Source organism: Gorilla gorilla, chromosome 11, assembly GCF_029281585.2.
Source record: "Gorilla gorilla gorilla isolate KB3781 chromosome 11, NHGRI_mGorGor1-v2.1_pri, whole genome shotgun sequence".
Lineage (NCBI taxonomy): Eukaryota > Metazoa > Chordata > Mammalia > Primates > Hominidae > Gorilla > Gorilla gorilla.
The window spans coordinates 129563155-129579003 of record NC_073235.2 but is presented as its reverse complement, the minus strand read 5'-3'; the positions used below and the strand labels follow the sequence as shown (position 1 = coordinate 129579003).

General features: G+C 40.1%; 1 protein-coding gene across 14 annotated transcripts in view; it reads right to left on the bottom strand.

The window, feature by feature from the left end:
• RHBDD1 (rhomboid domain containing 1) overlaps nucleotides 1-15849 on the bottom strand; it is a 190811-nt gene that overhangs the window by 148115 nt on the left and 26847 nt on the right. For all 14 annotated transcript variants that reach the window (XM_055380583.2, XM_055380587.2, XM_031008799.3 and 11 more), the window contains exons 2-3: nucleotides 12982-13504; nucleotides 10791-10923 (exon numbers count right to left, since the gene is read on the bottom strand). In XM_055380583.2, coding sequence (XP_055236558.1) covers nucleotides 10791-10923; nucleotides 12982-13414 — 566 coding nt within the window. In that variant the 5' untranslated portion in view covers nucleotides 13415-13504. The remainder of the gene's footprint in view (nucleotides 1-10790; nucleotides 10924-12981; nucleotides 13505-15849) is intronic.

Sequence of the window (15849 nt, the reverse complement as noted above, 5' to 3'; positions counted from 1 at the left end):
TGACTAGACAGGTAGCATCAGAGTTTAAAGCAGCAATTCTCAAAATGTGCTCTATGAATCACTAGAAGCCCCTAAGACCCTCCCAGAGGTTCACAAAGTCAAAACTATTTTCACAGCAACATTAAGACATGCTCTGCCCTTTTTTTAAGAAAAACCATGTTGACATTTACACTAATGGCACAAAAGCAAGGAGACAGCTGCTGATGTCTTAGCATGAGTCAAGTGAATCAAGGCAGTGGCCCCAAACAATACCAATAGTCACTGCACTCTTCACAGACACATATTCATGGTGTTTAGGAATATCTTTGACAAAGCGGTAAAATTCCTAATTTTATTAAACACCAAGATTAGTCCACATCTTTTTAATACACCGTGTGATGAAATGTGAAATACACATAAAGCACTTCAGCTGTATAGCAAAGAAAGATGCTTGTGGAAAAAGAAAAGCACTTATGGGTTTGAGCTGTGAGATGAATGAGCCGTTGTTTTCATAGGCTCTCCCCACTTTCCCCTGCCATGTTTACTTAAAAGAAAAACTAATGAACTATGGTAAAAAAAAAAAAAAAAAAAAAAAAAAAAAAGGAAAATGGCTCACATTTTCTAAAAAAATAAAGCAAGCCTTTAAGGAAAACAACTAATGAATTTGCTGTCAATGATAAGATCTGAGCATTGGAGTGAAAATTAGAATTTTGGAAAACTTCTATCTGGCACTGTGAGCTTGACAGCTTCTCAATACTTAAAGAGTTTTCTGATGAGATCGGTGGTGACATAAATAAATGTGAGACTTTGACACTGTATAATTAAGTCAATATTTACAAAGTCTACATAATCAGTAAACCAATATTTCCAAATAATCAATGCATAATATTAGAAAATCATATATGGGGAAAAGATCTATTCAAACTTCAAGACAGATCAACAGATTTTAATGTTACAGAACGTGGTCAGGTTCACTGATATAGTTTCAGGTTCCACCTTGGAACTAATCTTAAGAAACCACCACATGCCAAATTAGTAGTGCAAAGAGGGATATCCACGATTACCTGAAAAAGCTACTAAAACAATCCCTCTTACCCTTCCCAAGTACATACCTGTATGAGGCCAAATTGACCTTCAATCAAAATGATATAGCTCTAGGAGTTAACACAGAAGCAAATATGGAAATCACATTTTTTTTTAATTAAGCCAAACATTAAAAGTTTTGCAAAAAAATTGCCATTCATCTCATTTTGTTTGAAAACTACATTAATTTTTCATAAACTTATCTATGTGAACACATATTGTGCTTACTGATATTTAAAATGAATTATTGATAAATTATGTCATAAATGTTAATGAATTATGATATTAATTTTTTAAATTCTTAATTTCCAATATGGTAAATATTGATAGATATAACCCACATAAACCAAAACTCTTTGAGGTCCTCAATAATTTTCAAGAGTATAAATGGGTTTTATGATCAAAAGTTTGAGAACCACTAGTTCAGAGTATGAATTTAGGGGCCTGATTGCAGAAACTTAAACACTGGCTATCCAATGGACTAGCTGATATTTAAGTAGCTACAATAAGTTAACTTTCTGTGCTTCAGTTTCTTCATCTCTTAAGTGGTAGAAGTAACAATTTCTTCTTCACAAAGTAGGTATAAGGATGATATGTGATAATATACGTAAAGAGCTTAAATGGTTTTTGGCATGTAGGAAGTTCCCAATACACCAGTCATTCCTATACGGCCCATGAACTGTCACTGGGCCTTGGAAACTGCTCTCCCATGAGGCTGCTCTTTTCAATTCTCTCAGTCACTGCACTAGTTCTAGCCTTCAGTTTCTTCTCTTGTCTATGTCAACAGTGTAAATGGACACCTGCCACCAATTCTGCAAATCTTTATACTATTCCTGGCCTCCTGCCCTAAACCACATATTCATTCATGGCTTTTCCTTCTCAGAAACCAAAGCCGTGTGTCCATTCTGACTACAAGCATGGCCTAAATTTATTAACCTGCCATCCAAAGCCCTCTATGATTTGGCCTCTTCTCTATGGTTTGGCCTCTTCCCAACTTGGAGTTTATAAAATGCACCATGAAGAACATTTGTTCTGTACATTGCTTCATGCCAGTGCTAAAACAAAAGGGTGCTATTGTCAAGTAAACTTAGGAAACTAATTGGCAAATCCGATTTCCATCCTGCAATGTTTTCAGAATCCTTCACATGTTCATGTGCACTGTGCCCTTGCAGGAACACAGAACACCACGTGAACTGAAGTCTACTGACCAGGAAGCCCTGTTTCAGGATACATCTCAAGGAACTAGTGGTCAAAAGAACACATTTGAAGGAACACCACTAGCTTTATCTCCCAGCATTTATGGATAGATTGTGATTTCATAAATTTGCCAAGCTTCCTAGTATTTGTTCTTTCTCTTCCCCTTTCAAAGAGCAGTCTATCTCATCATCTGCCCTATTATTTCCAAACGCTCAACATACATACCCCTGTCCTCTGCAAAGCCTCCTAATTTCTCAAATCAGAGTTACTTTCCTTTTCTGTTCCTCTATTTTTATTGAACTAACATTCCCACCTTCTGTTCTGGTTTGGGGGGTAGTTAGTGTTTCTTTTGCTAAACTGTGAAGTCTCGATGGGTACGGAAATAGTGTATTGATTTAGGTCAACATTTAACAAGGATCTCAAAAGCACAGGCACATGAGGGAATAAACATTCTCTTTTACTAAAGATTTAATTCAGAATTGTTCAAGATTACTACCTCCTTACATTTGAGTGAGATACCAAGTTCTAAAACAATGAGATATCAGTCCACCTTATAATGGAAAGAATAAAGTAAAAATACATGAGAGAGTTCATAAAGCAATCTAGCAAGCCATTTCAAGCCAAACAGCAACCATGGAAACAAATGATGCTCCTTATCTTATGTCCATCCAACAACAAATATTTACTAACTGCCTACTTTGTGTCAGGCAGATGGTTAAGATACAAAGGTAAACAAGAAACAGCCCCTAAAGAAGCTCATAGCCTAGAAAGAAAGTGAAAAACACAGATTAATTATGATGGAGGAAGTGCTTATGGTAGATAAATCTACAAACACTACAGAAGCAAAGACAAAGAAGTAATTAACACTGCCTGGAGGAATCAGGGGAAGTAGCATACAATAGATACTATGTGATTTGGGTTTTGAATAACCAGGAATTCACAAGGAGACAATAAAAGGCATGCCAGGGAGAGGGAAGAGAAGCGCACACGCACAGGCCGAGACACATGGGATTGGCATTCTGAGTTTGAATTTCCACCACTTTCTATTTTTTGTTTATGCTGTAGTAGGCTGAATAATGGTTCCCCAAAAGACATCTACATCCAAATCCCTGGAACTGATGAATGTAACCATATATGGCAAGGATTTAGCAAGTGTGATTAAGGATCTTGAGGTACAGAGATCATCCAGGATTACCAGGGTGACTCCTAAATGCAATCACAAGTGTCCTGATAAGAAAGAGACAGAGGGATATTTAACACAGATAGAAAAAGGAGAAGGCCACGTGACCTTGGACACAGAGATGGAGTGATGCAGCCCCAAGCTAAGGAATGGCAGCAGCCACCAGGAGCTGGAAGGAGTAAGGTAATAGTTTCTCCCCTACAAACTGCTCTAGAGTCTAGAGGGAATTCCATCCTGACAACACCAACTGTAGAAGGAATTTGTGTTATTGTAAGCCCCCAGGTTTGTGGTACTTTGTTACAGCAACAATAAGAAACTAATAAAGATGCTGTCTACTATCTGCCTCCAATACCATTTCCTGACATCCATAGAGAACACCGGAGTAGCCTCACATTCTTTGTCCCTCAACCCTACCTCCTACAGTCCTCCTAGGTAATGGCACTGTCCATGCAGATAATCTTCCTGATATGATTTGGCTCTGTGTCCCCACCCAAATCTCATCTTGAATCATAATCTGAATATACTCCTCATGTGTCAAGGGGGGTCCTGGTAGGAGGTGAGTGGAACATGGGTGCAGTTTCTCCCATGCTGGTCTCATGATAGTGAGTTCTCATGAGATCTGGTTGTTTGATAAGTGTCTGGTACTTCCCCTGTGCTCTCTCTTACACCTGCCACCATGTAGGACGACCTTGAATCACCTCCACCTTCTGCCATGACTGTAAGTTTCCTGAGGCCTCCTCAGCCATGGGGAACTGTGAGTCAATTAAACTTCTTTGGTTTATAAATCACCCAGTCTCAGATATTCTTTATAGCAGTGTGAAAACAGACCCACCCAACACCTTAAACTCACAACTCCTTGAACAACTCCTTGACTCCCAGGACCTTTTCTTCCTCCATGTCTCAATTTCATACCATCATAGACATTCTCAGGACCATGTCACCAGCAAAACCAACTCCAGCATCCTCTCTGACTACCAATTTCTATTCTCACAGCTTTCTCCGTTTTCAAACTTGACAAAACCTCCTATCTCCTAATTCCTCCATTATCCTGCAGTCTACAAGGCTCTTCAGCTCCATTACTTTCCCTTCCCCAGAGTCATCACTGCACCAATCCCCTCTCAACAGAAACATGCAGATTTGCCAAGAAGCTCATGAGGCATCAGGTCCCTCACTTGCCTGGGCTCCTTCAGAGCTCTGGGAGGGGTCCCAGCAACATGTTCACATGGTCATATTTCTTTTATACTTGTGAAAGTGAGATATCTTAACCACAACCTACTAAAACTGCTGTCTCTTTCCACTCTAACTCCCCCTCTGTCACACTTCCTCCCATATCAGTTGTCACTGGAGTAGCCCCAGGCATTTTTGGGATTCAGCTAAAGGGACGTTGAGTTGAGGATACATTTGGTTTGGGTTCAGCATGGTATATTTATGTGGTTTGTGGTCATTTCTGTGCATAGCTGAGTCACTGCCAGTCTTTACAGTGCAAAAATGGCTTCCAGAAATACTCTGAATGCCCACTGTGTATTTGCAACCAGGATGATAACAGGATATGCAAGAGCAGCGGTCCCACAGCACTCTCAAGCGTCCTGTGGCAGCTAGCACTTGCAGTAAAGTCATCATGCTGGAATCAGGACCAGTGTCTGGAAAAATCTTCCAAACACCAAGCATGTAAAACTGTAAGAAGAGGACTCACTTCTCATTCATATGGTCAAAACTGAAATTAGAGGCTCTCCCACATCAGGAACATATATGATAATGCAGTATATGCAATTATAAATGTACCATGTTCCTTTCCTTTTTGGAGAATCCTGCAAACTAACTTTATCAGAATTCCTGTGTTTATAATTCTCAAACAAAATTATATGCAAATCACATCAGAAAGTGTAAACAAATAATCAGTAGGACTCTGGCTTTCTGGCAATGAATAAAGAGGACTGCATCATAAGAACATTAATTAAGTACTTAAATTACTTGCTGATTTAAGAACAAAGTAGATCAATGAAGAAAACTAAAACCTGCACTTTGCCACTAAAGGTCAATGACAACATTTGATTCAATTCAAAAAACATTTGATATTGATCACTTCACAAAAACTTGAAAAGTACTGAAATTTTACAGCTTGCCTGTAAAAAAACATTGATAGAGGCTTTCCAAAGTTGGACAGTGATTCTAAAAATTTACATGATGAGCTGTGAAGAAAGCTCTTCTAAACTCTTCATAATAGAAAACTAATTTTGAGCCACCATGATGTTCTCTCTATGGAAATACTATTGCCAGGTTATTTTCATATGAAAAAGAGATCAAAAAGCATGCAGCAAAACCTGTGGGGGAAAATATTACAGAGGTGTGTCAGGGAATTAATATTATATTATTTGTATGGATTTAATAATGTTTATAATATTTGTCAGCTCTTAAAATTTTATGAACTGTCTTTCCCTTTCTCATTTAAAATTTTTACTTTTTTGTGCAATTTTGTACTTTTTTCCTAAGGAGAACCCATAAAACCAAATAAGCTTGAAGTCCATAAAACTAAGACCAGCCTTTGACAAACATTCATCTTCCTCAATTCCTTGCCTTGGGGTCTTAACCCCCAACTCTGGATTAATCTCATCAAACAAATATAAAAGGAATAACCAATGAAGAAGTCATCCTTTATAATTCCCCCTAAAATAAACAATCCAGACAAGGATAACCACTGATCTAGACAAAAAGTTACTGGAAACAAGTTATCCGCATGATGTCCAAGTGTCACCTCATATAGTACTTGCTAATTCCAAAGGGATAAAGGTGCCCTTATAATGGAGACTACCTTAACCAAGTAATTAAACTTGTAATTCCTAACATAGGAGCCACCTGGCATGTATGTCCTTCCTGACATAATGCAACATGTATCATCCCTATGGAGTATTATCGCCAAAAAAGAGCCAGTTTAATCTGAATCTAATTAAGCCTTTAGACCTAACTTTCAGTTTCCAGAAATGCAACGGATAGAGGGACAAGTTAAACAAGCCCCAAAGGAAACAAGCAGACAAGTCTAGAGTGTGGGATATTCTATAAAACGAGAGACCTGATATCTTTAAAATGTCAATTTCATGGAAAAGTAAAAAGGTGGGAAGACCGTCTTAGAATACAAGAATAAATAAATACAATAATCAAAGGTAATATGTGAATTTTGGATCCTGGTTCTCCTTTGGCCACAACAGTTATTAAAGACATTTTGAACACTAGGAGAATCTGAACATGAACCAATTACTAAACAACATTAAGGAATTACTGTTAATTTTCTTTTGCATGACAACAGTAATGTGGTTTTGTAAAATTATATTTTTCTGTTTAAGAAACGCCTGCTGAAGTTTTTAGGGGTGAAGTTATTATGTTTACAACTTACTGTCAAATGGTGCATCAACTTTTCTTTATGTTTGAAAATTTATAAATTTATAAATATTTTTGAAAATAGAAAATTGAAACAAGTGGAAAAATAAAGTGAAAATAAAATTTAAATTGAAAAATAATTGAAAATCTGTATAATAAAAAATTGAAACAAGTAAAAAAATATATTTTTTCTCTCATTTGATCAATCTAGCCAAATAATTTTTAGTTGGGTCAAAGTAATTTTATTCTTGTCAAATATTAGCAATGAAGCAGTATCTAAAGCCTAGGGGGTAATGCTTTCAGCTGTCATATTTTACCAAATACAGTGGATCCTTGAACAACATGGGTTTGAACTATGCAGGTCCACTTACATGAGGATCTTCTTCCACCTCTGCTACCCATGAGACAATAAGACCAACTCCACCTCTCTTCTCCTCCTCCTCCTCAATGTGAAGATGATGAGGATAAAGACCTTTATAATGATCCACTTCCACTTAACAAATAATGCATACATTTTCTCTTCTTTATGATGATCTTAATAACATTTTATTTTCTCTAGCTTACTGTAACAATACAGTATATGATACATATAACATGCACAATGTGTGTTACCTGACTGTATATGTTATTAGTAAGGCTTTCAGTCAATAGTAGGCTATTGATAGTTAAGTCTTTGGGGTATCAAAAATTATACATGAATTTTCAACTACATGGGGGCGCAGCACCCCTAACCCCCAAGTTGTTCAGGGGTCAACTGTAATACCCCAGGGTCCAAATGCAGCCAAGGCTTGCTTATTTAGTGTTTAAGAGTGGCTTATGGGCATTTTTAGACTGCTGTCATTCAGGATGAAAAAAGTCAAGTAGGAGCAAAGGGAAGTAGGGAGTGGAAGTCAAACAAACAAAATTAAATAACAGCTGATTTATTAATTTTAGAAAGCAAAAGAAATTAGGTATGATTCTATTTAGGAACAGTGTACACATCCAGTGATTTATTTCATAATAAAAGGGTCGAGTACTTCCTATTGTTTACAAAGAGCTCATTTGCATATGACACCTTAAAACTGACTTATCAACAGAGAAGGTAAGTAATAGCCCATTACACAGGTGAGGAAAATGAGGCTCAGAGAGGCTGTGTACCTTGCCCGAGGTCCCACGGCCAGTATGTGAGCCTGGCCCTGTCACATTCAACCGCTCTCCTCTAGCATAGTCGCTGAGTGGCTGTCTTACTCTGGGTGATGTTCATGATTCTCCACTTTGGTTTTCTGTCTAGATAGCCTAAGGCTCAGATGAGAACACACAGAGGTTCATAATCTCGCTAGAAGGTAAAACCAGGCAACATATCCCCCTTCCTCCCATCAACAGAATCTTGGTGGGGGTAGGAGGTGGGAAGGGACAGAAACCCGGTCTAGGAAGGAGGCACCAGAGGTGGCCTGCACATCTCCCTCCTGGGACACCTCTTCAGACACTATCACCTATCAGGGTCTCAGGACACGAAGGAAAATGGAAAGCCGGATGTGAAGCAGAGCAACCTCTGAAGTAAGTACACACAGAGACTGTGAGAAGCAAAAGCACCACGTGAATGAGAGAGAGTGCTTCACTCTGACATCAAGTCCACACACCTCATACTCCTCACGATGCCTATTTGGGGTGGCTTTCCTTCATAAAACTCTGTAACTGGGGGAAATTACTAATTCCGTGGCTTTCATAAAACACAGAGGTCCACCAAATGTTTGCTTTGGCAGATTTTTTTTTCCTCCCAAAGGGCAGCCCATACAGTCCTGCAATAAAGCAAGCTTTGTTCTAAAGATTTACAGTGTTTTCCCAATGAAAATTCTAATTGACAACCATCAGGCAAATAACAATGCATTGCAAAGAGAGCTCTAGTTTCAGCCATTCTTCCGAGATCCGTCTCAAAGAAGCATTCACTGCTTAGGTTTCCTGGGCCAGTGTTTAGCGTAGTCTTTATTTGGATACATGCATAAGTAGATGCTTGTATATTAGAAGTTTATCATTCAAAGCAGTCAAATCTTAAAAATCAAAAGACTTTAAGTTCAAAGACAGGAAATTTCATTTACTTCCCAAGCTCAGAATTACCGGTGCCTCCACACAGAATATGCATATGACACAGAAATGCAACCATCCCTTTTCCATGTAAGTTGGGGGGAACCCTAAAAAATGAAATGTATAAAAAGCACTTCAGAAATAGTTGCATAAGAATATTAAACACACTGTTATTCAATGGATTCATCACAGGATAAAAGTTCAAATAGCAGAGGGAGTGATTTTCATATGAATGTGGGTGTTGCCAGTCACATACAAGAGCCTATCATTGACACAGAGAACCAAGTCACATCAAGCAAGTCAGGGGAGCAGTGAGTGACAAGGTACAGAGAGGGCTGTTCAGATAAGGGACAGACATTACTGGATGCTTTCTCAAAGAAAACTTTGAAGATTTTGTTAGGCTTTCTTCGTGGAACTGTCAAAAGTAGCAATACAATTGTAAATGAGTGGTACTCAGGGGCCACGTCACTGTCATTTATAGGCCAGTTGCCAGTGGCTGCCCGTGATGGGAAATTAGCATTAAAGAAGGACCGGGAGTTACCGGGCTGACACACAGCCCCATGAGAATACTCTCAAATAAGGTAAGACACCCAGCAAAGTCACACAAATCAAAACCAAAATAAAAACTGTCTGTAAAGAACAGTAGCAAATAGAAATCTTCCTTCTTTCTGAACCTTCCTGAATTTCACCCTTCGCCAACATCCAGTCCCACAGTAAAAACAAACATTATGCATTTCCAGTTGCACAAGACAGATTAAGGAAAGTGAAGCTGGTGGAAGACGTGGAAAAAATAACACAACTTATCCTCCTTTTTCTAAACAAAAAGCAGAGAAAGGAACCAAAGGAAGAAAGTGCAGCATGAATGGGCAGGAGCCCCAGACAGGAGTCAGGGGGCCTGAATCCTCACAAGGCTGGTGTCTACCACAAACTGTTTGTTGATAAGTCTCCTAACCTTCTGAATTTCCAAGTCGTTCTCTGTAAGGGAAAAAATTCTTCTAAATCAGCAGTTCTGAAACTGTACTTCCTGGAGCTCTAGGGTTTTGTGGAGGTGCCTCCTCTGAGGAAGCCACAGCAACATGGGAGTAAGGTGAAAGTGGCCCCATTCCACTTCTCAACCCAAAAGACTTCAGAGCTGATCCATTTCACATTTTGAGTGTTAAGTAAAGCCTTTTGTTTAGAAAGTTCTACTACCAAGACAATTAACAGCTAAAATGGCTTAAAAGCATTAGATCGGCCGGGCGCGGTGGCTCATGCCTGTAATCCCAGCACTTTGGGAGGCCAAGGCCGGCGGATCACAAGGTCAAGAGATCGAGACCATCCTGGCCAACATGGTGAAACCCCAACTCTACTAAAAATACAAAAATTAGCTGGGCGTGGTGGCACACGCCTGTAATCCCAGCTACCTGGGAGGCTGAGGCAGGAGAACTGCTTGAACCCAGGGGGTGGAGGTTGCAGTGAGCTGAGATCACACCACTGCACTCCAACCTGGGTAACAGAGCGAGACTCCATCTCAAAAAAAATAATAATAATAAAAAGCATTAGATCAACATACCTTATAGCTTTTTAATCTTTATAGTTATGTGGTTTCTATGTGCTTCTTTGGAATCTTGCTTTCAGAATTAACCAGCTGATTGGCTGGTTAATATTGAGTCTCAAATCTGTATAGCAGGTTCTCCTACTTAAAAAAAATGAGGAATCTGCAACTCAGTTAAGACAAGTGACCCAAAATTATACAGCTCAATAGTTGAAAAGATTCAAACCCAGAATTATCTGACATTAAAACTATTAAGCTTGATTCTGTCCTAATAAAGAATAAACCTCACTGTGAAAAACAATTGGTTACCTCACTATTATTGCAGTTTTTTTCTCCACGGAACATCAGGTCCTTCAACTTTATTCCCCAAAAGAAAACACTTACCCTGGTGAGAATAAATGAATTGCCACAAGTTCGACCCAACAAGCAAATCTGTTCGGTACAGGAAAGCCCAAAATGTTGACAAAGCCTCCAGGGCAATAATGGTTGTTAAGAACTTTCAAAGCAAACAAAACTCCTAAAAGAGAATGAAGAACATGCAAATATCAACAATCCAAAAGTAGGAGTATCAACATTTACAAAGAAAGCTAATTCAAAGTGAAAATGATTATTCGATTACATCCAACTTTCTGCTTCAAAACATACCCTATTCCTTACAACCTTGCATTTGGTAAAAAGACAACGTTAAAGGCAGTCACTCCTTTGATGTTTCTAAATATAGAAGTTCATATTGCTGTTCAGTATGCTACTAAATACATAACACCTACCATGTGAATAAAATACTATTGTTAGTACTAAATGCCAGTGAACTGTGCACTATAAAATAGTTATGCTATATAAATTTTAACTCAATAAAAATACCAGTAATATGTATTTTTCTAACCTCTATGGAAAAACATGTTGAAGACAGGGCATATATTCTTTCTTCTCCCACAATTAGATGCATAAGGATACATCTTGGAAGGAAAGGGGAAGGATGTCAGGAAAAGCAGAAGGAAGGATTAGATTTCCTTGTTTCAGGACTACCTCTCTCCTCCCCTTCACATTCTAATATTTAGAACACCTAATTTAAATCCTGCTGGCAATTTTGGTCCCATGAAATATCTGTAAAAAGGAACTAGTGAGGAAGGAGGTAAGAGACAATGCATCACACAGCTAATCTGTAGACTGGGCTCAAGTCCCAGCTCCATCGCTTCCGAGCTGGGCAACCTTATGCTAGTAACCTCACTTCTCTGGGTCTTGGCTTCCTCATCTATAAAATCAAGACAATCCCTCAACAGTCAGCAGGTGGTCAGAAAAAAAACTACAAATAAAAAAAGTAAAATAAAATCAAGGCCGGGCACAGTGGCTCACGCCTGTAATCCCAGCACTTTGGGAGGCCAAGGTGGGTGAATCACAAGGTCAAGAGATAAGAGACCATCCTGGCCAGCATGGTGAAACCCCATCTGTACTAAAAATACAAAAATTAGCTGGGCATGGTGGTGCGCGCCTTGTAGTCCCAGCTACTCGGGAGGCTGTGGCAGGAGAATCGCTTGAACCTGGGAGGCGGAGGTTGCAGTGAGCCGAGATCACGCCACTGCCGTTCAGCCTGGCACCAGAGCAAGACTCCGTCTCAAAAAAAATAAATAAATAATAAAATAAAATAAAGATAATCCCATCTCCGTGTGGATCTGCTGTATAAATTAAATTGGTTAGGTTATGCAGAGTGATTATCATGGCTCCTAAAACATGGCCAGCATGCCATAGCAGGGTGTGGTGCATTTATTAACGAAGTCATCCAGAGGCATCGCAGGACAGTTCTCCAGGTGGCCTCGGACCTATGTAGTTCTCCCCCTCCTTTCTCGCTTGTAGTTCTCAAGAATAACTGTGGAAATGTGCTGGAAATCCAACACCCTGAGATAAAAGGGGACTGGCTGAAACAGCCTAATCCTCTCCCGAATAGGATGACTTTCAAAGCTTTGCCCAGTGATTCATGTGATTCCCAGGTTTGTACCTGGCTGCCTCTTTGGGGTTCCTTATTTGCATGCAAGGAACACACACAGTGAAGACTCCAACAGCCCTAGGCAGCTTTTTGAGCCTTGAAGGATGGGCTCATGATGAATCCTAGGCTCCTGTTTTCCCTTGCTGCCTAACTAAATACTAAATCTGCCTCATGTAACTTGTTGCAGATGAGTGTGCTCTGTCTCACCAGGTGCAGACAAGTTGGTAATCAGAGAGAGCACACTGAGCCTACTTCACAAGCACAGTCATCTTTTTTGAGAACTCCCTATTACAAATACATCTGTGGGTCTTTCTGTGACCCTACCGTAAGGAGCTGGTGCATATTTCCAATACTATGTCTTCTACAAAACCACCTTCCAGCAGGTCCTAGTGCAGACTAAGAGTGAATAATGCAGCATAATGTAGAAAGGCAAAAACTAGTCCCTGAATGCTCCAGCCTCCTCTTCAAGATGCAAAGCCTCAGCAGCCCTTCACCACTCAGAATTTGATAGGGACCCACACTTCATAAAATGACAGCAGCCACACCTCCCTTGCTTCATTTATGCATGCAACTTCAAAATTTTGTCTCCCTTACCTGAGAAACCTACAGCACAGCTCCTTTTGAAGTCAGGTTCATCCATAAATTCGGCAACAGCAAATTGCAAGAGCAGGTATACCACTCCAGTAAGTACAGAAAATGTGGTGATAACATAGGCAAACCATCTACTTCCCAGTCTTCTTTCTAGATTTATTCCTTTCCAGAGCATGGATGCCATATTGAAATACAAATGCCAATCATCAGCATGGTGAAGGGGAGAGAGCAGTAAACGCTGCCAGTCTTTTTGCTGGTAACACTTCTCCACACTAAGGCAGGAGCTATACAGTGGCTTCTGAGGGTTCAAGAAGAACCAGATGTTGAGGGCCAAAGTTGCTAGGGTGACAGGTGGAATATTGTTGATCCCAACATGGAAGATTTGAGAAAGGAGTAGAATAAGTCCAGTATTTATCCCTCTTGATCTCCGTTGCATGGCCAGATATCAGGGAAACAGCTCAGCAATGGGAAAATGTACTCAGGTGGTCAGTTTCAGGTATCTGGGGAGATATACAGACAGCTGAACCTAAAACACAAAATGCATGTGAAAAACCATCAATTAAGAATTAGTACATATATAAGACATATTCACTTCAAGACAAACTCCCATGAGGCAAATGCTACTTCTCATTCTAACAGAAATATTTATGTTCAACATCTTCAAGAGTAATACCGAGGATGCTGACTGACACCCTTCCTTCATTTTACATTCTAGAATAGAAATGTTATCCCAAATCCCAATGAATCAGTTAATGGACAGCTATGTTTTTCTCTGACAAACACACCACGAAATTAACTTCACTTCCAAAATGAACATGTAACCTCATGAAAAACCTACAAAGATAGTGTGCAAGTATTAAATGATTTCTACTCAGAATCCTGGCCAGGATTCTTTACCCCCTCCATTTTTTTCAAAGAAATATTTGATTTTGATATGTTAGAATGAGTTTGCTCCAAAGTTTTTAAACATCAACAAGCAAGTTTTAAGACACGAGCATACATTATCTTTAATCCCAATTTCCACGCTGCCAGATATCAGTGGTCTGAAGTCTACTTTCATAACAACTTCAGCTTTTTGTTACCTACTCTACAAGCCAAATCCTGGGTTGAAACACAGTCCTTGTTTTTAAGAGGCTCACTTTCCACCAAGAAATAAACCAACAGCAGCCACATAATGTTCTAAATGCAGTGAGAGAGGGAATCCAGAGCACAGGCACACAACACAGCCTGAGGTGGTGATCTGACTATGGTCTTCAAGGGTGATTTGGGGTTGACAATGAGAAGTTCTGTGGCTTACGAGCCCGCTTCTCCACCCCGCTGGACCTGGGGTGGCATTGTGACATGCTTTGGCTAACAGAATGTGGAGGAAGGGATACTACATAAGCTCCCAGCCTATACCTCAAGATGATTTATAGGCTTCTCTCTCTTGAAACCCTCTCAAACAACATGTGACAACTTTAGGCCAGCCTGCTGGGTAATGAAAGAAAGGCACAGACTCCAGTCACCCTGAAGGTCCTTGCCACCGGTCAGCTACTACTCCAGAGGTGAAGCTGTCTAGCTGACCACAGGTATACAAGTGAGTCTAGCTGAGCCCAGCCTAATTTGCTGACCCACAAAACAGTGAGCTAAATAAATGGTACTTGGTTTACTTCACTGAGCTTTGGAGTGGTTTGTTATGCAACAATTACTAACTAATACAGAAGGTATTGCCTTTCACGAGTGCTATGGTTTAGGTGTTTGTCCCTCCAAAACCTCATGTTGAATGAATGAATGAATGAATGAATGAATGAATTTATTTATTTAGAGCCAGAATCTCACTCCGTAGCCCAGGCCGGAGTGCAATGGCATGATCTTGGCTCACTGCCACCTCCACCTCCTGGGTGCAAATGATTCTTATGCCTCAGCCTCCTGAGTAGCTGGGATTACAGGCATGTGCCACCATGCCCGGCTATTTTAGTAGAGACTGGGTGTCACCGTGTTGGTCAGGCTGGTCTCAAACTCCTGACCTCAGGTGATCCGTCTGCCTCAGCCTCCCAAAGTGCTGGGATTACAGGCATGAGCCACTGTGCCCGGCCTCATGTTGGAATCCGATCCCCAGTATTGGAAGTAGAGCCTAATGGGAGGTGTTTGGGTCATGGGGGAATATCCCTCATGAAAAGATGAATGCCCTCCCTGGGGTCAGGGGGTGAGTGAGTTCTCACGCTTATTAGTTCCTGCCAGCACTGGTTGTTAAAAGAGACTGGCACCTCCCCACTCCCTTGCTTCCTCTCTCATCACATGATCTCTGCACATGCTAGCTCCCCTTCACCTTTCACCGCAAATGGAAATGGCCTGAGGCCCCCACCAGATGCTCAATCTTGAACTTTACAGCCAGTAGAACTGTGAGCTAAATAGACCTCTCTTCTTTATAAATTACTCAGACTCAGGTATTTATAGCAACCCTAAACTGACTAGGCCAGGGAGGGACTGTCTTATGCTCATGAGAAGAAGCTAGTAAGGGAAGAGATGCAGGCAGAGACACAGACTAAAGATGCAAGAGATAAATAAAAAGGATCACGTGCTTGGAGGGAAGAGCCTTTTCCTCTTAACAGAAAGAAAAGAAAAATCAGGTGTAGCTATTAGGGGCAAAATGTTGAAAAAGTTCTCATCTAATGGTTTCTGCTTTCTCTGTGGAGATTAATTGGCCCCCAACCAAACAGGTAACTCACTCTAATACCCTAAGGATTCTAACTTGGACTGCACACTGGACAATGCATGAGTTTTAGAGTAAAAGAAAAAAAAAAAAAAAAAGGCAGGATTCTCCTATCTTCTAGCTCTGTGACCTGGGGCAAATCATTTAAACTTTCTGAACTTCAATTTCCTCACTTTAAG